This window comes from Oncorhynchus gorbuscha, unplaced genomic scaffold (assembly GCF_021184085.1).
Source record: "Oncorhynchus gorbuscha isolate QuinsamMale2020 ecotype Even-year unplaced genomic scaffold, OgorEven_v1.0 Un_scaffold_1554, whole genome shotgun sequence".
Taxonomy (NCBI): domain Eukaryota; kingdom Metazoa; phylum Chordata; class Actinopteri; order Salmoniformes; family Salmonidae; genus Oncorhynchus; species Oncorhynchus gorbuscha.
The window spans coordinates 109,499-133,451 of NW_025744799.1; the positions used below are offsets into that span (position 1 = coordinate 109,499).

General features: G+C 44.2%; 1 protein-coding gene across 1 annotated transcript; it reads left to right on the top strand.

Annotated features, from left to right (window-relative positions):
- Positions 1 to 5,177: 5,177 nt before the first annotated feature.
- LOC124017106 (piggyBac transposable element-derived protein 4-like) lies at positions 5,178 to 16,428 on the top strand (the record flags this gene model as incomplete). Its single annotated transcript, XM_046332498.1, has 5 exons — positions 5,178 to 5,232; positions 5,473 to 5,632; positions 8,998 to 9,106; positions 14,853 to 15,842; positions 15,875 to 16,428. Coding segments are annotated over exons 1-5 (1,816 nt in total), but the record flags the coding sequence as incomplete, so codon positions are not given.
- Positions 16,429 to 23,953: the final 7,525 nt, after the last annotated feature.

A 23,953-nucleotide genomic window follows, 5' to 3' on the forward strand; every position in this document is an offset into this window, starting at 1 on the left:
TGTGTAGCTGTTAGCGATGATGCTAATGATCCACTATGTGTAGCTGTTAGCGATGATGCTAATGGCAACCATCTTCTGGTTGATGGAAAAGCCAGATTAAGCAGCCAGGAAATGCCCCTGTCTGAGTGCAGTCTACCACTATGTGTAGCTGTTAGCGATGATTCTAATGACAACCATCTTCTGGCTCTGCCAGATTAAACAGCCAGGAAATGCCCCTGTCTGAGTGCAGTCTACAACTATGTGTAGCTGTTAGCGATGATGCTAATGGCAACCATCTTCTGGTTGATGGAAAAGCCAGATTAAACAGCCAGGAAATGCCCCTGTCTGAGTGCAGTCTACCACTATGTGTAGCTGTTAGCGATGATTCTAATGACAACCATCTTCTGGTTGATGGAAAAGCCAGATTAAACAGCCAGGAAATGCCCCTGTCTGAGTGCAGTCTACAACTATGTGTAGCTGTTAGCGATGATGCTAATGGCAACCATCTTCTGGTTGATGGAAAAGCCAGATTAAACAGCCAGGAAATGCCCCTGTCTGAGTGCAGTCTACCACTATGTGTAGCTGTTAGGATGATGCTAATGGCAACCATCTTCTGGTTGATGGAAAAGACAGATTAAACAGCCAGGAAATGCCCCTGTCTGAGTGCAGTCTACCACTATGTGTAGCTGTTAGCGATGATGCTAATGATCCACTATGTGCAGCTGTTAGCGATGATGCTAATGATCCACTATGTGTAGCTGTTAACGATGATGCTAATGGCAACCATCTTCTGGTTGATGGAAAAGCCAGATTAAACAGCCAGGAAATGCCCCTGTCTGAGTGCAGTCTACCACTATGTGTAGCTGTTAGCGATGATGCTAATGATCCACTATGTGCAGCTGTTAGCGATGATGCTAATGATCCACTATGTGTAGCTGTTAAGGATGATGCTAATGGCAACCATCTTCTGGTTGATGGAAGAGCCAGATTAAACAGCCAGGAAATGCCCCTGTCTGAGTGCAGTCTACCACTATGTGTAGCTGTTAGCGATGATGCTAATGGCAACCATCTTCTGGTTGATGGAAAAGCATGATTAAACAGCTAGGAAATGCCCCTGTCTGAGTGCAGTCTACCATGATGTGTAGCTGTTAGCGATGATTCTAATGATCCACTATGTGTAGCTGTTAGCGATGATGCTAATGATCCACTATGTGTAGGTGTTAGCGATGATGCTAATGACAACCATCTTCTGGTTGATGGAAAAGCCCACAACAAATGTGAAAAACCTTGCCAATTAAATGTTAGCTACAAAGTAGTCTATGCCTACCTTGCAGAATGATATCATGATTATTTGCATCAATCCAGTTGTGATTTGTTCAGCAGACTCTGTAATCACATGTGTGCTACAGAGACACCACTTACCAAGCAAGGCTCTTGCTGGTGCCACTTGAATTAAAGGGTATCTACACATAAAAATGAACATTTCTTAGATTTTTCTCAGACATCAAAAGTGTTCTCCTGATGTGGTTTAAGTATTGTTGTGGACTTAGAACATCCAATGTTGTTGTTATTGTATTAACAGTGTGATTTAGAGAGCGAAAACCAGACATACAGGGACAAGTCAGAAATCTGGAAAAACTAAACGGAGAAAATGGAATTAGGTTAAAAAATTAGATAGAGCCCTAAATATTCTATACATTTTCTCTCATTGCTGGATTGTCTAGGGATAGTGTAGAGTAACAGCTGTATCCTGAAGTGACCTTTAACCTTTTTGAAATCGGACACGATTAACAAGAAGTTAAACTTTAATTTGGTGTATTGCACTTGTGAATGTATGAAAGTTAAATAATCCCAAAAATGTTTTTGAATTTCGCACTCTGCCATTTCAGCTGATGTTGTCTAGGGGTTCCTAGCCTAAATGAATTCCATGCTCTGCCATTTCAGTGGATGTTGTCTAGGGGTTCCTAGCCTAAATGAATTCCATGCTCTGCCATTTCAGCTGATGTTGTCTAAGGGTTCCTAGCCTAAATGAATTTCATGCTCTGCCATTTCAGTGGATGTTGTCTAGGGGTTCCGAGCCTAAATTAATTTCATGCTCTGAACATTTCAGCGGATGTTGTCTAGGGGTTCCTAGCCTAAATGAATTCCATGCTCTGCCATTTCAGTGGATGTTGTCTAGGGGTTCCTAGCCTAAATGAATTGCATGCTCTGCCATTTCAGCGGATGTTGTCTAGGGGTTCCTAGCCTAAATGAATTTCATGCTCTGCCATTTCAGTGGATGTTGTCTATGGGTTCCGAGCCTAAATTAATTTCATGCTCTGCCATTTCAGCGGATGTTGTCTAGGGGTTCCTAGCCTAAATGAATTTCATGCTCTGCCATTTCAGCGGATGTTGTCTAGGGGTTCCTAGCCTAAATGAATTTCATGCTCTGCCATTTCAGCGGATGTTGTCTATGGGTTCCGAGCCTAAATGAATTTCATGCTCTGAACATTTCAGCGGATGTTGTCTAGGGGTTCCTAGCCTAAATGAATTTCATGCTCTGCCATTTCAGTGGATGTTGTCTAGGGGTTTCGAGCCTTAAGAAGTTTTAAGGAGAAGTTTATCTTTAAACGCTTCAACGTTTCAGTTTAATGTTCGATAGCAAACCACCGCGTTGGTTGAATCAGAAGCGTTTTCGCTGTTGAAGAAGCCTCCTGTCCCGTCCACTAGATTATACGTCACGAAGAAGCATCACCTGATAGACTCACATTGCCATCTGCTGACTGGAGTGGGGTAACAAACTCTCTCATTATGTCACAAGCTGTCAGGCTCCCAGAGGCAGGGCAATAAAAGTCCCCAGCTCACTCAACTGCCCCTCCACTCTCCAACAGCCATCAACCTAGAACATCCTGAAGACAGAATATCTAAAAGATTATCTGGGAATCCTTTTTTCCTCAGGGAGCTTTTCAAAAGTGAGGTGAATATTCAATGTGATGTTTCTACAGTGCATTCGGAAAGTATTCAGACCCCTTGACTTTTTCCACATTTTGTTAAGTTACAGCCTTATTTTAAAATGGATTTTAAAAAATGACATATTCTGAACTGGTTCTCTATCAGCAATCTACACAATACCCCAATATGAGAAAGCAAAAACAGGTTTTTAGAAAATGTAGCTAATTTAGTAAAAGACAAAAAGCAGAAATACCTTATTTACATAACAGTAAGTATTCAGACCCCTTGCTATGAGACTGTCAGACCAAAAACCAAGCCATGAGGTAGAAGAAATAGCCCGCAGAGCTTCAAGACAGGATTACGTTGAGGCACAAATCGAAGATTGGTGCCTCTTCCTGTTGGGCGGTGGATGTGTTATTTTCTGTATTTCTCCAGACTGTTTGTGTTTTTGGGCCGGTCATTTATGCGCCTGGTGTTTTGACCTACTTTTCTCGGAATAAACACAGTGTTCTTCTGGCACAGCCCATCCATTGCTCTCTCTAATTCTCTCTGTTTTCTAAACGGAGGACCTGAGCCCCAGGACTACCTGACATGATGACCCCTTACTGTCCCCAGTCCACCTGGCCGTGCTGCTGCTCCAGTTTCAACTGTTCTACCTGCGGCTATGGAACCCTGACCTGTAGAGATAAGCTTAATGATCGGCTATGAAAAGCCAAAATTATGAATGACGCAAGATTCAAAACTTGGAACTTTTCAATTTGAATTATTATACAAAATTCTTGCAACCAATACAATGTTCTATATATGGAGGACACAATGAACCTCTCTGCAGATTTAGCTGCGAAGAGACAGAATCATTAGATCATTTGTTTTAGTTCTGTCCATATGTAGCTTGTTTTTGGTCGCATGTCAAGGAATGGCAACATTTACCTGGAGCTAACTCTGCAGACAGCACTACTGGGGGATTTGAAAAGTCATAGTCAATTGATCAATAATATAATAATACATTTAGCAAACATGTTTATTTTATTTACTATCTGCAGCAACTATGAGAATATAAAGGCCAAATATATGGCAAATAGAACGGGGTAAATGAATTTCATGCGTTGGTTGAATCAGAAGCCTGTTCAGGAGAGGGAGAGGTTTAGGGTAACTGAAGGATAGGACTGGATGGTCTTCAGAGATAGATGGGAGAGGTTTAGGGTAACTGAAGGATAGGACTGGATGGTCTTCAGAGATAGATGGGAGAGGTTTAGGGTAACTGAAGGATAGGACTGGATGGTCTTCAGAGATAGATGGGAGAGGTTTAGGGTAACTGAAGGATAGGACTGGATGGTCTTCAGAGATAGATGGGAGAGGTTTAGGGTAACTGAAGGATAGGACTGGATGGTCTTCAGAGATAGATGGGAGAGGTTTAGGGTAACTGAAGGATAGGACTGGATGGTCTTCAGAGATAGATGGGAGAGGTTTAGGGTAACTGAAGGATAGGACTGGATGGTCTTCAGAGATAGATGGGAGAGGTTTAGGGTAACTGAAGGATAGGACTGGATGGTCTTCAGAGATAGATGGGAGAGGTTTAGGGTAACTGAAGGATAGGACTGGATGGTCTTCAGAGATAGATGGGAGAGGTTTGTTGTTCAGTACTGTAGGAATTGTTTAAGGGGCAATCTGCCATTGGTACAGATATTTTTGGAACTTCAAAATTTGATTTATTGAATTTTCCATGTGGTCTATATTAACGTGCACTTAATCTATTATAACAGGCGTTTAAAATATAATATACAGTGTATAAATGTATAGTTAAAATGTCGAAGGGACGCAAAAGGCATCCATTTTGTGGAACGGCCCTTTAACATTTGCATCACAGTGGTGGGGGGAAAAGTACGCAATTGTCATACTTGAGTAAAAGTAAAGATACCTCAATAGAAAATTACTCAAGTAAAAGTGAATCACCCAGTAAAATACTACTTGAGTAAAAGTCTAAAATGTACTTAAAATATAAATCATTTCAAATTCCTTATATTAAGCAGACCAGATGGTGCCATTTTCTTGTTTTTATTTTTAATTTTTATTTACGGATACAAAACACTAAGAGTATCCATTTTTCAGTTTGAGTCCGACAGATCGGAGGCAGTAATGATTTACCAGGGATGTTCTCTTGATTAGTGTGTGAATTGGACCATTTTCCTGTCCTGCTAAGCATTTGATGTTCTCATTCACACAGGAGAGAGACGTGACAATCGTGGATCCTCTGGGGAGCCTCAACAACCTCATGAAGCTGAAGAGGCAGAGAAGAGTCTCTCCACATCAGAACACCAGATGGTACAGCTTGGTCTGGTCTAGCATACAGCTTGGTCTGGACTAGCATACAGCTTGGTCTGGTCTAGCATACAGCTTGGTCTGGTCTAGCATACAGCTTGGTCTGGTCTAGCATACAGCTTGGTCTGGTCTAGCATACAGCTTGCTCTATCTGGGTCTGGGTTTCTGTAAGGCACTTTATGACAACAGTGACATCAGCATCCATAATGATATGTGTCTGTGTCCCCTCTTTATGGTTACCAGGACAACGCTAGCCGTTCCGGCCTCCCGGAGTCCCAGTGTTGTGCCTCTCCCGGGATGAAAAGGTTGTCTCTGCTGCTGGTAGACTGCAGGAAAGCAACGGGGCTGAGTGGAACTGTGAGAGGAGGAGGAGAGGAGAACGGATCAGATTTGACACATAAAAGTAAGTGCTGTTGTTTAGTTTGAACAAATACAATAGATCTGGTATCTGTTACCAGGACAACCAGCAGAGTTCTGTTAGTTGATATGAAGATGGACTGGTATCTGTTACCAGGACAACCAGCAGAGTTCTGTTAGTTGATATGAAGATGGACTGGTATCTGTTACCAGGACAACCAGCAGAGTTCTGTTAGTTGATATGAAGATGGACTGGTATCTGTTACCAGGACAACCAGCAGAGTTCTGTTAGTTGATATGAAGATGGACTGGTATCTGTTACCAGGACAACCAGCAGAGTTCTGTTAGTTGATATGAAGATGGACTGGTATCTTTTACCAGTGGGGCTGTCCCCGACTAATAAAAATCTTGTTTGACTCAGTCACCTGTTCTTTTGACCAATCGATTGGTACACATTTTAAACGTGTATTTCTATATATACAGTACTGTTGAAAAGTTTGGGGTCACTTAGAAATGTCCTTGTTTGTGAAAGAAAAGCACATTTGTTGTCCATTAAAATAACATCAAATTAATCAGCAATACAGTGTAGACATTGTTAATGTTGTAAATGACTATTGTAGCTGGAAACTCCAGTTTTTTTAAATGGAATATCTAAATAGGCAGAAACCCATTATCAGCAACCAGTGGGAGGCCCCGGTGCACAACTGAGCAAGAGTACAAGTACATAAGTGTCTAGTTTGAGAAAGATGCCTCACAACTGTCAGCTTCATTAAATAGTACCCACAAAACACCAGCCTCAACGTCAACAGTGAAAAGGCGACTCCGGGATGCTGGCCTTCTAGGCAGAGTTCCTCTTTTCAGTCTCAACATCAACAGTGAAGAGGCGACTTCTGGATGCTGGCCTTCTAGGCAGAGTTCCTCTTTTCAGTCTCAACATCAACAGTGAAAAGGCGACTCCGGGATGCCGGACTTCTAGGCAGAGTTGCAAAGAAAAAGCCATATCTCAGACTGGCCATTAAATATAAAATATTAAAATGGGCAAAAGAACACAGACACTGGACAGAGGAACTCTGCCTCTGTAGATAATAATGGGCCTCTGTAGATAATAATGGGCCTCTGTAGATAATAATGGGCCTCTGTAGATAATAATGGGCCTCTGTAGATAATAATGGGCCTCTGTAGATAATAATGGGCCTCTGTAGATAATAATGGGCCTCTGTAGATAATAATGGGCCTCTGTAGAAAATAATGGGCCTCTGTAGATAATAATGGGCCTCTGTAGAAAATAATGGGCCTCTGTAGAAAATAATGGGCCTCTGTAGATAATAATGGGCCTCTGTAGATAATAATGGGCCTCTGTAGATAATAATGGGCCTCTGTAGAAAATAATGGGCCTCTGTAGATAATAATGGGCCTCTGTAGATAATAATGGGCATCTATGTAGATAATAATGGGCATCTATGTAGATAATAATGGGCATCTATGTAGATAATAATGGGGCTCTATGTAGATAATAATGGGGCTCTGTAGATAATAATGGGCCTCTGTAGATAATAATGGGGCTCTGTAGATAATAATGGGCATCTATGTAGATAATAATGGGCATCTATGTAGATAATAATGGGCATCTATGTAGATAATAATGGGGCTCTATGTAGATAATAATGGGGCTCTGTAGATAATAATGGGCCTCTGTAGATAATAATGGGGCTCTATGTAGATAATAATGGGCCTCTGTAGATAATAATGGGCCTCTGTAGATAATAATGGGCCTCTGTAGATAATAATGGGCCTCTGTAGATAATAATGGGGCTCTGTAGATAATAATGGGGCTCTGTAGATAATAATGGGCCTCTGTAGATAATAATGGGGCTCTGTAGATAATAATGGGCCTCTATGTAGATAATAATGGGCCTCTGTAGATAATAATGGGCCTCTGTAGATAATAATGGGCCTCTGTAGATAATAATGGGCCTCTGTAGATAATAATGGGCCTCTGTAGATAATAATGGGCCTCTGTAGATAATAGATAAATGGGCCTCTGTAGATAATAATGGGCCTCTGTAGATAATAATGGGCCTCTGTAGATAATAATGGGCCTCTGTAGATAATAATGGGCCTCTGTAGATAATAATGGGCCTATGTAGATAATAATGGGCCTCTGTAGATAATAATGGGCCTATGTAGATAATAATGGGCCTCTGTAGATAATAATGGGCCTCTGTAGATAATAATGGGCCTCTGTAGATAATAATGGGCCTCTATGTAGATAATAATGGGCCTCTGTAGATAATAATGGGCCTCTGTAGATAATAATGGGCCTCTGTAGATAATAATGGGCCTCTGTAGATAATAATGGGCCTCTGTAGATAATAATGGGCCTCTGTAGATAATAATGGGCCTCTGTAGATAATAATGGGCCTCTGTAGATAATAATGGGGCTCTGTAGATAATAATGGGGCTCTGTAGATAATAATGGGCCTCTGTAGATAATAATGGGGCTCTGTAGATAATAATGGGCCTCTGTAGATAATAATGGGCCTCTGTAGATAATAATGGGCCTCTGTAGATAATAATGGGCCTCTGTAGATAATAATGGGCCTCTGTAGATAATAATGGGCCTCTGTAGATAATAATGGGCCTCTGTAGATAATAATGGGCCTCTGTAGATAATAATGGGCCTCTGTAGATAATAATGGGCCTCTGTAGATAATAATGGGCCTCTATGTAGATAATCCACAAATAATCAGCAGTTTCCAGCTAAAATAGTCATTTACAACATTAACAATGTCTACACTGTATTTATGATCAATTTGATGTTATTTTAATTGACAAAAGGACATTTCTAAGTGACCCTGAACTTTACAAGGGTGGTGTACATCCCAACATGGTCCATGTTGGAAACGGCATTCTGCACGAATTCCCGACTCTTTCAACTTGCAGCAAAAACGATTTTATGAAATCTAATTGGCTAAGCGTTGTTTAACACGGACGAGTTCCGTATCAATGCTCGGACACCCGTTTCATCATTCTACATTATGTATTGGCTATACAACACCTGGTGGTGTCCAATGACCACCTATCGTTTTGAAACCTAGCTGGGTAGCCAATGAGCTGGGATTTCCAGCAGTATGTGAACGCCGTTTGTAGGACAAACAGCCATCATGGTAGAGCTGTGCACAACAGAGTTCCATTCTCTTTGTAGGACAAACAGCCATCATGGTAGAGCTGTGCACAACAGAGTTCATTCTCTGGTGAAAGGAAACCGGACTCATTGTAGTTTACGTTTCACAGCTGTTCGTTCTCTTCTACAAACTTCTCTGAAATCTGAAATAGTTAAACATGGACTACTAAGAGTGGAAAAGCTAAATCAAAGGTCCAAGTATAAACATGTTGATGATATTATTGCAGAAATTGAGAGTGACACAGAAGGAATGGATGAGGACTCTGTGAGTGATCTGAGTTTGGATTCCAGCGCGGATGACATGTTTTTGGAAGAAGAAGATCCACTTTTCGATCAGTAAGTAAAAAATGTTTTTGTTTCTCATGCTAATGCAGTTGTTTAAATGGTTTCATATTAATTTGAGATTTTTTTATTGATTTATATACAGTGGGGAGAACAAGTCTTTGATACATTGCCGATTTTGCAGGTTTTCCTACTTACAAAGCATGTAGAGGTCTGTCATTTTTATCATAGGTACACTTCAACTGTGAGAGACGGAATCTAAAACAAAAATCCAGAAAATCACGTTGTGTGATTTTTAAGTAATTAATTAGCATTTTATTGCATGATATTAGTACATGATCACCAACCAAAACAGATGAGAGGCCTGTAATTACAGGCTATGACAGACACTACACACCACAACTATGACAGACACTACATTACATTACATTTAAGTCATTTAGCAGACGCTCTTATCCAGAGCGACTTACAAATTGGTGCATTCACCTTATGACATCCAGTAGTACAGTCACTTTACAATAGTGCATCTAAATCTTAAAGGGGGGGTGAGAAGGATTACTTATCCTATCCTAGGTATTCCTTAAAGAGGTGGGGTTTCAGGTGTCTCCGGAAGGTGGTGATTGACTCCGCTGTCCTGGCGTCGTGAGGGAGTTTGTTCCACCATTGGGGGGCCAGAGCAGCGAACAGTTTTGACTGGGCTCAGCGGCAACTGTACTTCCTCAGTGGTAGGGAGGCGAGCAGGCCAGAGGTGGATGAACGCAGTGCCCTTGTTTGGGTGTAGGGTCTGATCAGAGCCTGGAGGTACTGAGGTGCCGTTCCCCTCACAGCTCCGTAGGCAAGCACCATGGTCTTGTAGCGGATGTGAGCTTCAACTGGAAGCCAGTGGAGAGAGCGGAGGAGCGGGGTGACGTGAGAGAACTTGGGAAGGTTGAACACCAGACGGGCTGCGGCGTTCTGGATGAGTTGTAGGGTTTAATGGCACAGGCAGGGAGCCCAGCCAACAGCGAGTTGCAGTAATCCAGACGGGAGATGACAAGTGCCTGGATTAGTGCCTGTGTGAGGCAGGGTCGTACTCTGCGGATGTTGTAGAGCATGAACCTACAGGAACGGGCCACCGCCTTGATGTTAGTTGAGAATGACAGGGTGTTGTCCAGGATCACGCCAAGGTTATTAGCGCTCTGGGAGGAGGACACAATGGAGTTGTCAACCGTGATGGCGAGATCATGGAACGGGCAGTCCTTCCCCGGGAGGAAGAGCAGCTCCGTCTTGCCGAGGTTCAGCTTGAGGTGGTGATCCGTCATCCACACTGATATGTCTGCCAGACATGCAGAGATGCGATTCGCCACCTGGTCATCAGAAGGGTGAAAGGAGAAGATTAATTGTGTGTCGTCTGCATATCAATGATAGGAGAGACCATGTGAGGTTATGACAGAGCCAAGTGACTTGGTGTATAGCGAGAATAGGAGAGGGCCTAGAACAGAGCCCTGGGGGACACCAGTGGTGAGAGCGCGTGGTGAGGAGACAGATTCTCGCCACGCCACCTGGTAGGAGCGACCTGTCAGGTAGGACGCAATCCAAGCGTGGGCCGCGCCGGAGATGCCCAACTCGGAGAGGGTGGAGAGGAGGATCTGATGGTTCACAGTATCGAAGGCAGCCGATAGGTCTAGAAGGATGAGAGCAGAGGAGAGAGAGTTAGCTTTAGCAGTGCGGAGCGCCTCCGTGATACAGAGAAGAGCAGTCTCAGTTGAATGACTAGTCTTGAAACCTGACTGATTTGGATCAAGAAGGTCATTCAGAGAGATATAGCGGGAGAGCTGGCCAAGGACGGCACGTTCAAGTGTTTTGGAGAGAAAAGAAAGAAGGGATACTGGTCTGTAGTTGTTGACATCGGAGGGATCGAGTGTAGGTTTTTTCAGAAGGGGTGCAACTCTCGCTCTCTTGAAGACGGAAGGGACGTAGCCAGCGGTCAGGGATAAGTTGATGAGCGAGGTGAGGTAAGGGAGAAGGTCTCCGGAAATGGTCTGGAGAAGAGAGGAGGGGATAGGGTCGAGCGGGCAGGTTGTTGGGCGGCCGGCCGTCACAAGACGCGAGATTTCATCTGGAGAGAGAGGGGAGAAAGAGGTCAGAGCACAGGGTAGGGCAGTGTGAGCAGAACCAGCGGTGTCGTTTGACTTAGCAAACGAGGATCGGATGTCGTCGACCTTCTTTTCAAAATGGTTGACGAAGTCATCTGCAGAGAGGGAGGAGGGGGAGGAGGATTCAGGAGGGAGGAGAAGGTGGCAAAGAGCTTCCTAGGGTTAGAGGCAGATGCTTGGAATTTAGAGTGGTAGAAAATGGCTTTAGCAGCAGAGACAGAGGAGGAAAATGTAGAGAGGTGGGAGTGAAAGGATGCCAGGTCCGCAGGGAGGCGAGTTTTCCTCCATTTCCGCTCGGCTGCCCGGAGCCCTGTTCTGTGAGCTCGCAATGAGTCGTCGAGCCACGGGGCGGGAGGGGAGGACCGAGCCGGCCTGGAGGATAGGGGACATAGAGAGTCAAAGGATGCAGAGAGGGAGGAGAGGAGGGTTGAGGAGGCAGAATCAGGAGATAGGTTGGAGAAGGTTTGAGCAGAGGGAAGAGATGATAGGATGGAAGAGGAGAGAGTAGCGGGGGAGAGATAGCGAAGGTTGGGACGGCGCGATACCATCCGAGTAGGGGCAGTGTGGGAGATGTTGGATGAGAGCGAGAGGGAAAAGGATACAAGGTAGTGGTCGGAGACTTGGAGGGGAGTTGCAATGAGGTTAGTGGAAGAACAGCATCTAGTAAAGATGAGGTCGAGCGTATTGCCTGCCTTGTGAGTAGGGGGGAAGGTGAGAGGGTGAGGTCAAAAGAGGAGAGGAGTGGAAAGAAGGAGGCAGAGAGGAATGAGTCAAAGGTAGACGTGGGGAGGTTAAAGTCGCCTAGCACTGTGAGAGGTGAGCCGTCCTCAGGAAAGGAGCTTATCAAGGCATCAAGCTCATTGATGAACTCTCCGAGGGAACCTGGAGGGCGATGAATGATAAGGATGTTAAGCTTGAAAGGGCTGGTAACTGTGACAGCATGGAATTCAAAGGAGGCGATAGACAGATGGGTAAGGGGAGAAAGAGAGAATGACCACTTGGGAGAGATGAGGATCCCGGTGCCACCACCCCGCTGACCAGAAGCTCTCGGGGTGTGCGAGAACACGTGGGCGGACGAAGAGAGAGCAGTAGGAGTAGCAGTGTTGTCTGTGGTGATCCATGTTTCCGTCAGTGCCAAGAAGTCGAGGCTGAGATGAACTCTGCCTTGTTGGCCGCAGATCGGCAGTTCCAGAGGCTACCGGAGACCTGGAACTCCACGTGGGTCGTGCGCGCTGGGACCACCAGATTAGGGTGGCCGCGGCCACGCGGTGTGGAGCATTTGTATGGTCTGTGCAGAGAGGAGAGAACAGGGATAGACAGACACATAGTTGACAGGCTACAGAAGAGGCTACGCTAATGCAAAGGAGATTGGAATGACAAGTGGACTACACGTCTCGAATGTTCAGAAAGTTAAGCTTACGTAGCAAGAATCTTATTGACTAAAATTATTAAAATGATACAGTGCTGCTGAAGTAGGCTAGCTGGCAGTGGCTGCGTTGTTGACACTACACTAATCAAGTCGTTCCGTTGAGTGTAATAGTTTCTGCAGTGTTGCTATTCGGGGCTAGCTGGCTAGCTAGCAGTGTTGTTTACGTTACGTTGCGTTAAAAGAACGACAATAGCTGGCTAGCTAACCTAGAAAATCGCTCTAGACTACACAATTATCTTTGATACAAAGATGGCTATGTAGCTAGCTATGTAGCTAGCTACGATCAAACAAATCAAACCGTTGTACTGTAATGAAATGAAATGAAAATGTGATACTACCTGTGAATGCGACCGGGTTGTTGAGTTTATTCGGTAGACGTTGGCTAGCTGTTGGCTAGCTAGCAGAGTCTCCTACGTTAAGGACGACAAATAGGACGACAAATAGCTGGCTAGCTAACCTCGGTAAATTAAGATAATCACTCTAAGACTACACACTCTAAACTACACAATTATCTTGGATACGAAGACAGCAAAGACAGATATGTAGCTAGCTAACACTACACTAATGAAGTCGTTCAGTTGAGTGTAATAGTTACTACAGTGCTGCTAATCGGTGGGCGTTTGCTAGCTGGCTAGCTGCTGGGCAAATAGCAGTGTAGACTACGTTAGGACGACGAAATACGATAATTATGCAATTATCTTTGATACAAAGACGGCTATGTAGCTAGCTAAGAAGAAATTGCTAAGATTAGACAAATCAAACCGTTGTACTATAATGAAATGTGAGCTGGCTAGCTAACATTGCTAGCTGGCTAGCTGCTGGGCAAATAGCAGTGAAGAATACGTTAGGACGACGAAATACGATAATTATGCAATTATCTTTGATACAAAGACGGCTATGTAGCTAGCTAAGAAGAAATTGCTAAGATTAGACAAATCAAACCGTTGTACTATAATGAAATGTAATGAAAGAGTTATACTACCTGCGGAGCGAAGTGCCGATGCGACCGCTCGCTCCAACCCGGAAGTTCACTACAACTATGACAGACACTACACACTACAACTATGACAGACACTACACACTACAACTATGACAGACACTACACACTACAACTATGACAGACACTACACACTACAACTATGACAGACACTACACACTACAACTGTGACAGACACTACACACTACAACTATGACAGACACTACACACTACAACTATGACAGACACTACACACTACAACTATGACAGACACTACAGACACTACAACTATGACAGACACTACAACTATGACAGACACTACACACTACAACTATGACAGACACTACACACTACAACTGTGACAGACACTACACACTACAACTATGACAGACACTACACACTACAACTATGACAGACACTACACACTACAACTATGACAGACACTACACACTTCAACTATGACAGACAAAATGAGAAAAAAAAATCCAGAAAATCACTTTGTAGGATTTTTAATGAATTTATTTGCAAATTATGGTGGAAAATATGTTTTTGCCTCATCTTTTTAAGCAGGAGAACTTGCACAATATATATATATGTATGTTTACAAATTACAGGCCCCTCGTCTTTTTAAGTGGGAGAACTTGCACAATTGGTGGCTGACTAAATACTTTTATTGCCCCACTGTAGACACTGCAAAAAATAAATAAAGGGAACACTTAAACAACACAATGTAACTCCAAGTCAATCACACTTCTGTGAAATCCAACTATCCACTTAGGAAGCAACACTGATTGACAAATTTCACATGCTGTTGTGCAAATGGAATAGACAACAGGTGGAAATTATAGGCATTTAGCAAGACACCCCCAATAAAGGAGTGGTTCTGCAGGTGGGGGCCACAGACCACTTCTCAGTTCCTATGCTTCCTGGCTGATGTTTTGGTCACTTTTGAATGCTGGCGGTGCTTTTGAATGCTGGCGGTGTTGGCTAGTCATTGTGAGTGAGGGTCTGTTTGTATGTATGAGAACGACCCATAGCCTATGTTTGTGTATGTATGTATATATGTGTGTGTATATATGTATAAATTAATTGTATGGTGTAGAATGTAGGCAAACACAGACAAGCCCACAACAAAGTGAAATGGAACAGCACTTTATGTTCCCTGTACTCACATATATATAAATAATGTGTGTTTTTATTATACCTGTTGATGCAGGGCTCATATGTGAAACTATTCTAACTGAACATTTTCTTTCACAGTGGCACTGACCCCGACTGGGAGCCCCCAGTGCCAACTTGTCCATCCCCCTCTGAAGCTGGTTCATCCAGCTGTACCCCTGCTGTCTCTGGCTCCACACCTCCCGGGCCGTCTAGAGGACCGACAAAGAAGAGGAAGAGGGGAAGTGTGCCATCCGCTAACAGAGGGACAGAATGGCGTTGGCACACCGTCCTAGAAGACGATGTGGAGCCACCCAAACCGACCTTTAGGCCGAAAAGGAAGCCAGGACCTCAGCTAAACATGACTGCTACGTACAGCCCCCTTCAGCTTTTTCAGCTGTTCTTCACCCAATCCGTTGTAGAGTCGCTCGTGTCCAACACGAATAAGAATGGGAAGAAGAAGCAAGCGGGCAAAACGGCAGCATGGAAGCCCATATCCACGGCAGACTTTTTCTGCTACCTTTCTCTGGTCATCTACATGGGGCTGGTGAGGCTGAAAAGACTGAAGGCCTACTGGAAAACGTCATCTCTCTACCAACTGCCTTTCCCCTCGACTGTTATGTCCCGCAAAAGGTTTCTGGTTCTCTCCCAGGCGCTTCACATCTGTGACCCAAAGGTCGATGAAGAGAATGAGAAGAAGAGAGGCACAGCGAGGTTTGATACACTGTGCAAAATCAAACCTCTCTACCACAGCATTGTCGAAGCCTGCAAGACGTACTTTCAGCCAGCCCAGAACGTGTCAATCAATGAGAGGATGGTGGCCTCAAAGGACAGCATTGGCCTCCAACAATACATGAGAAACAAACCAACCAAGTGTGGTCTGAAGCTGTTTGTGTTGGCTGATTCTGCGTGTGCCTACACGTGCAATTTCTTGGTCTACGAGGGGAAGAACAGTTTTGCGACCGGTAAGGAACTCAGCTATGCCTCTGTAATGGCGTTGTTGGATTTTCAACTGCTGGGGAAGGGCTACAAACTGTTTGTGGACAACTTCTACACATGCCCTGCCCTGTTTGCAGACCTGAGGAAGCTGGGGTGTGGGCTTGTGGCACCATTCGTACCACCAGGGTGGGCTTCCCGAAGACTAAGGTGGACGACATGCCCAAGCAGGCTGAGCGGGGGACCATGCGATGGATCCGTGAAGATGGCCTGCTGTTTGTGAAGTGGATGGACGCCAGAGAGGTGGTGATGTGCTCCAATATCCACAAGTCCTTCAGTGGGGATCATGTTGTCAAACGTGTGAAGGACGCTACTGGGGCATGGGCCACCAAAAGTGTCCCCATTCCTGCAGCCATCAAGGACTACAACCAGAGCAGAGGAGGTGTAGACTTGTCAGACGCGCTTATAGGGTACTACAATGTTCTCCATAAGACAAGGAAATGGTACAAGACATTGTTTTACCATTTCATTGACATTGCTGTGGTGAATGCCTTCATCCTCCAGAAGGAAATGGCCAAGAGCTGTGGACAGCCCCCCATCTCACAGCTGGTATTCAGGGAGCAGCTCGTCCGTGAGCTTGCTAGCTACAGCAGGTCCACTGCAGCACCTTCAGTCCCCTCTACCTCTGTCCCTTCTGCTCCTTCAACCAGTGGTTTGCACATGCTGAAATTCCTTATTGCAGGTGAGAATGAGTGCAAAAGGGGCTTAGTAAGGAGGCTTCGTTGTGCTCTTTGCAACAAGAAATCCTCTGTCGGCTGCAACACCTGTTCAGTGACCCTCTGCTTCACAGCAGAAAGAGACTGCTATGCGCTGTGGCATCAGAAGCACAATATTGTGTAGAGGGTCTTCACATTATTGAACATTGAGTGTAAATAGTTTCCCTTGTTATTATTATTGTTTTGGAAATATTTTTTTCTTCAATTTTCCAAAATATATTTTTCCGGGTATGTTGGAATAATTTTTTTTTGTATTTTGTATATAGTTATTTTCAGCAATGTACCCATGTACCAATTCGGCCACTTGGGTACATTTGGTAAACTTGTGAGGGACACCTGGGTGACTACATACCCAATGGCATGTACCTCACTCATTCCTAGAGGCATCTGTCTGAAACTTTGGGCAAATACTGTTTCCTGGTTAGTCTCTCATTTGAAAGTATCCACAGTAGCATAACTGAATATTTTGATGTTCTAGTTGATTTTAAAGATGATACAACAATAAAATAACTGAAAAACGCCTGTTTATTTCCTTGTATTTTCTTCTACCAGATCTATTGTGTTATCTTCTCCTACATTCAATTCACATTTACATAAACTTCAGAGTGTTTTTTATCAAATGGTAACAAGAATATGCATATCCTTGCTTCTGGGCCTGAGCTACAGGCTGTTAGAATAGGGTATGTCTTCTGCTTCTGGGCCTGAGCTACAGGCTGTTAGAATAGGGTATGTCTTCTGCTTCTGGGCCTGAGCTACAGGCTGTTAGAATAGGGTATGTCTTCTGCTTCTGGGCCTGAGCTACAGGCTGTTAGAATAGGGTCTTGTCTTCTGGGCCTGAGCTACAGGCTGTTAGAATAGGGTATCTCTTCTGCTTCTGGGCCTGAGCTACAGGCTGTTAGAATAGGGTATGTCTTCTGCTTCTGGGCCTGAGCTACAGGCTGTTAGAATAGGGTATCTCTTCTGCTTCTGGGCCTGAGCTACAGGCTGTTAGAATAGGGTATGTCTTCTGCTTCTGGGCCTGAGCTACAGGCTGTTAGAATAGGGTATGTCTTCAGGCGGAAATTGCACAAAGTGGGGGGGTATCCTTAACAGGTTTAGACTCCATAATGTTTCATCATTAGATGCTACAGTCCTCCTTTAAGACTCCATAATGTTTATAATGTGTCTGGAAGCGCTACTCTATCTATTCTACTCTCATCCTTTCAGTTTTAATAATATTTAATAATAATAATGTTATAATAGGTAATAACTTCAATAACTAGGGTTAATATCTGCCTGGCGCACCAACAAAATCTTCATATTTACCCCCCTCTAACAATACCGCTACAGAATTAGCATAGTAGGCCATGTAATAATATATGCCATTTAGCAGACGCTTTTATCCAAAGCGACTTACAGTCATGTGTGCATACATTCTACGTATGGGTGGTCCCGGGGATCGAACCCACTACCCTGGCGTTACAAGCGCCATGCTCTACCAACTGAGCTACAGAAGGACTTAAGGTAATCAGAAATATTTAGGACTAACTTATTCCTTGCCACCCGTTCTGAAACGAACTGCAGCTCTATGTTAAGTGTTGCAGTCATTTCAGTCGCTGTAGTAGCTGACGTGTACAGTGTTGAGTCATCCGCATACATAGACTCACTGGCTTTACTCAAATGTCATTGGCATGTTGTTGGTAAAGATTGAAAAAAGGTGCCAAACCGCTGCCCTGTGGAATTCCTGATTCTACCTTGATTTTGTTGTACAGGCTTCCATTAAAGAACACTGTGTTCTGTTAGACGGGTAGCTCTGGGGCGGCAGGTAGCCTAGTGGTTAGAGCGGTAGGCCAGTAACCGAGAGATTGCTGGATCTTATCCCCGAGCTGACAAGGTAAAACTGTCCTTCTGTCCCTGAACAAGGCAGTCCTAGGCCGTCATTGAAAATAAGAATTTGTTCTTTAACTGACTTGCCTAGTTAAATAAAGGTTTGCTTTAAAAATGTAAAAAAAATACTCTTTATCCACAATATAGCAGGGGGTGTAAACCCATACATTTTTGTCAGCAGCAGACTATGATCGATAATGTCAAAAGCCGCACTGAAGTCTAACAAAACAGCCCCAACAATATTTTTATCATAAATTTCTCTCAGCCAATCAGTCATTTGTAAGTGCTGTGCTTATTGAATGTCCTTCCCAATAAAGGAGTGGTTCTGCAGGTGGTGACCAGACCACTTCTCAGTTCCTATGCTTCCTGGCTGAGGTTTTGGTCACTTTTGAATGCTGGCGGTGTTTTCACTCTAGTGGTAGCATGACACTGAGTCTACAACCCACACAAGTGGCTCAGGTAGTGCAGCTCATCCAGGATGGCTGTGGCAAGAAGGTTTCCTGTGTCTGTCAGCGTAGTGTCCAGAGCATGGAGGCACTACCAGGAGACAGGCCAGTACATCAGGAGACGTGGAGGAGGCCGTAGGAGGACGACAACCCAGCAGCAGGACCGCTACCCCCGCCTTTGTGCAAGGAGGAAGCAGGAGGAGCAGGAGGAGCACTGCCAGAGCCTGCAGACTTTTCTTTTTTTTAATGTCGTTTTTACCTTTATTTAACAAGGAAGGGCTCATTGAGATTAAAATCTCTTTTTCAAGAGCGCCCTGGCCAAGATAGGCAGCACCAAGTCATTACAAGAAAATTACCGACAGACAACATGAAAAACTACAAGTAATCTAGTAAAGACCATTGAATTCACAAGAATATAAAACAGCAAATTAAAAACATTGACAGGTCAGGGAATCAGCCTCAAAATCCTTCATCAGTGATTTTAAAAACATCAATCGGGACAAGTTCTTCCAGTTTAAAATAATTTTGTAAGGTGTTCCAAGACGATGGCGCAGAGTACATAAAAGCCCTGCGAGCAGTCGGTACCCAAATAATTCGAGCTTCTACTTCTAAAAATTCACCTTACCAGAAACAAGTCTCTGACTGTTGCCGCTTGCTATAGACCACCCTCTGCCCCCAGCTGTGCCCTGGACACCATATGTGATTTGATTGCCCCCATCTATCTTTAAACTTGATGCCCTCAAACTCACACAAATTATCAAATTATCAATGAACCTACCAGGCACAACCCCAAATCTATAAACACGGGCACCCTCATAGATATCATCTTCACTAAACTCACCTTCCAAATACACCTCTGCTGTTTTTAATCAAGATCTCAGCGACCACTGCCTCATTGCCTGCATCCGTAATGGGTCTGTGACCAAACGACCACCCCTCATCACTGTCAAACACTCCCTGAAACACTTCTGCGAGCAGGCCTTTCTAATCGACCTGGCCCGGGTATCCTGGAATGACATTGAACTCATCCCTTCAGTAGATGACACCTGGTTATTCTTTAAAAGTGCCTTCCTCACCATCTTAAATAAGCATGCCCCATTCAAAAAAATGTAGAACTAGGAATAGATGTAGTCCTTGGTTCACACCAGACCTGTCTGCCCTTGACCAGCACAAAAACATCCTGTGGTGTTCTGCATTAGCATCGAATAGACCCCGTGATATGTAACTTTTCAGGGAAGTTAGGAACCAATATACACAGGCAGCTAAGGCTAGCTTTTTCAAACAGAAATTTGCATCCTGTAGTACAAACTCAAAAAAGTTCTGGGACACTGTAAAGTCCATGGAGAATAAGAACACCTCCCAGCTGCTCACTGCATTTCTGTACGGCTGGCCATGCTTTCCACCTGGCTACCCCAGGAAACTGCCCGGCACCCTCCACAGCAACCCGTCAAAGCACCCAGCATTTCTCCTTCATCCAAATCCAGATAGCTGATGTTCTGAAAGAGCTGCAAAATCTGGACCCCTACAAATCACCTGGACTAGACAATCTGGACCCTCTCTTTCTAAAATGATCTGCCGAAATTGTTGCAATCCTTATTACTAGCCTGATCAACCTCTCTTTCGTATCGTCTGAGATTCAGGAAGCTGCTGCGGTCATCCCCCTCTTCAAAGGGGGAGACACTCTAGACCCAAACTGCTAAAGACCTATATATATCCTACCCTGTCTTTCGAAGGTCTTCAAAAGCCAAGTTAACAAACAGATTACAGACCATTTAGAATCCCACCGTACCTTCTCCGCTATGCAATCTGGTTTCAGAGCTGGTCATGGGTGCACCTCAGCCACGCTCAAGGTCCTAAACGACATCATAACCGCCATCGATAAGAGACATTACTGTGCAGCCGTATTCATCGACCTGGCCAAGGCTTTCGACTCTGTCAATCACCACATTCTTATTGGCAGACTCGACAGCATTGGTTTCTCAAATTATTGCCTCGCCTGGTTCATCAACTACTTCTCTGACAGAGTTCAGTGTGTCAAATTGGAGGGCCTGTTGTCAGAACCTCTGGCAGTCTCTATGAGGGTGCCACAGGGTTCAATTCTCGGGCCGACTCTCTTCTCTGTATACATCAATGATGTCGCTCTTGCTGCTGGTGATTCTCTGATCCACCTCTATGCAGACGACACCATTCTGTATACTTCTGGCCCTTCTTTGGAGACTGTGTTATCCTCCAGACGAGCTTCAATGCCATACAACTCTCCTTCCGTGGCCTCCAACTGCTCTTAAATGCAAGTAAAAACTAAATGCATGCTATTCAATCGATCACTGCCCGCCCGTCCAGCATAAATACTCTTGACGGCTCTGACTTAGAATATGTGGACAACTACAAATACCTAGGTGTCTGGTTAGACTGTAAACTCTCCTTCCAGACTCACATTAAGCATCTCCAATACAAAATTAAATCTAGAATCGGTTTCCTATATCGCAACAAAGCATGCTTCACTCATGCTGCCAAACATACCCTCGTAAAACTGACCATCCTACCGATCCTTGACTTCGGCGATGTCATCTATAAAATAGTCAACACTCTACTCAACAAACTGGATGCAGTCTATCACAGTGCCATCCGTTTTGTCACCAAAGCCCCATACACTACCCACCACTGCGACCTGTACACTCTGGTTGGTTGGCCCTCGCTTCATACTCATCACCAAACCCACTGGCTACAGGTTATCTACAAGTCTCTGCTAGGTAAAGCCTCGCCTTATCTCAGCTCACTGGTCACCATAGCAGCACCCACTCGTAGCACGCGCTCCAGCAGGTATATCTCACTGGTCACCCCAAAGCCTTTCCTTCCAGTTCTCTGCTGCCAATGACTGGAACAAACTGCAAAAATCACTGAAGCTGGAGACTCAGATCTCCCTCAGAAACTTTATGCACCAGCTGTCAGAGCAGCTCACAGATCACTGCACCTGTACACAGTCCATCTGTAAACAGCCAATCCAACTACCTCATCCCCATACTGTATGTATTTATCTTACTCCTTTGCACCGCAGTATCTGTACCTGCACATTCATCTTCTGCACATCTACCATTCTAGTGTTTAATTGCTATATTGTAATTACTTCGCCACCATGGCCTATTTATTGCCTTTTCCTCCCTTATCTTACCTCATTTGCACTCACTGTATATAGACTTTTTGTTTATTTTTTCTACTGTATTATTGACTGTATGTTTTGTTTATTCCATGTGTAACTCTGTGTTGTTGTATGTGTCGAACTGCTATGCTTTATCTTGGCCAGGTCGCAGTTGCAAATGAGAACTTGTTCTCAACTAGCCTACCTGGTTAAATAAAAAAATAAATACAAATGCCATCCTGTTGTTGGGTGACCAGTCTAAATATCTCTCCAGGTACTTCTGGATTTTGGAGCCGATGAGAGCTTAATGGACACTACCCTGGTGTCGGAGCTGCGTATCTCCACACAACTCCTCTCCATTTCCATGGACGTCAAAGGCATTGGACAGACGCTCTATTGGCAGGGTATGATTCCTATCAACCAGCGAGTGTCATATAGCCACGGTGTGAGTTCATGCAGTTCCTGCTCATTGAATCTCCTCCATGCACCTGTGGTTTTGGGATTGTCATAACTCCAGAGGCCCCCTGATCAACTGGGCTACTGGGTTCAATCCTGTGTTGGAACCCGCTCTGCTCTGTGCCTTGCCAGGAGATTTTCAACAAGGCCCGCGCCACATCGACCCTATGACTCTATGCCCTGACCTCTGACCTCCTGCCTGGTACTACACCGCTTCGAGGACGGCTTCATTCCCTGTCTGGTCCGGAAACCAAGACAACGGGTACATCTCTGGGCGCAGGGTTCTTCTTTGTGGGAGAAGGACACAAGTCTCCCGTACCAAGAGGCATGGAGAGGCAGCCTTGAGTTACTATGATCCCAGACTCTGAACTAGCCTGCTAGAGAACCTGAGGGGGACCAAGAGACATGGAGAGGCAGCCTTGAGTTACTATGCCCCCAGACTCTGAACTAGCCTGCTAGAGAACCTGAGGGGGACCAAGAGGCATGGAGAGGCAGCCTTTAGTTACTATGCCCCCAGACTCTGAACTAGCCTACTAGAGAACCTGAGGGGGACCAAGAGACATGGAGAGGCAGCCTTGAGTTACTATATGGGGCGGCAGGGTAGCCTAGCGGTTAGAGCATTGGACTAGTAACCGAAAGGTTGCAAGTTCAAATCCCCGAGCTGACAAGGTACAAAATCTGTCGTTCTGCCCCTGAACAGGCAGTTAACCCATTAACCCACTGTTCCTAGGCCGTCATTGAAAATAATAATTTGTTCTTAACTGACTTGCCTAGTAAAATAAAATAAAAATATCGACTACCAGGGCCTTACCGCTACCACTCCTCGGCTTTCGAGCCTCTCCAGGGGGCGACTGTATTCTCGAAGTTGGACCTTCGGAACGCCAACCATCTGATTTGGATACGGAGACAACCCTTATGTATTGGAGATAACTGAATGGTGAGGCATGGAATAATTAAACATGTATCTGTTGTCAGGCTGAATGTTTGAAATACGAGGTGATTTGAGTCATGCTTCTTCAGTAGTAGGAAAAAAGACAATTAGCACTAGAATGTTGTAAAGAAATACTGTGTAAATATTGGATGATTGTTTAAAAAAAAAAAATCACAAGTTGGTCCAAGTTTTTAAAATTATACTGCATCCATATGTATAGGCTGCAAGTACGTTGAAATTTAGTTGTTTTGTTGTCATTGAAACCTGAAAAAGTTTTTTCGACTTTCAACCAAAACCGAACGTAGATTGGACGTCTTATTTTCAACGTCTTTTCAACAACATTTTCCTAGGTGGGATAGCCCCAATAATCAAAACAGTTTTAACTTCTCCAAATCAATAACCAATATGCAGAAATGGTTTGAGATAAATTGAAAACCTAAACATAAAATGTCCACAAACACCTGCCACAATAATCATATTACTTTTTAACATAAACAATAAATAAACAAGCTCCTTATAAACTGCACAAGCACTAGAAACAATGTTGTTTTGACAAGTGGCAATAAATCACTGATATCGATTAGGGGGGAAATCAGGTTGTAGGTGCTGTTGAAACTAATACAACTAAAAAACACATGGAAATGGGAGATATATTT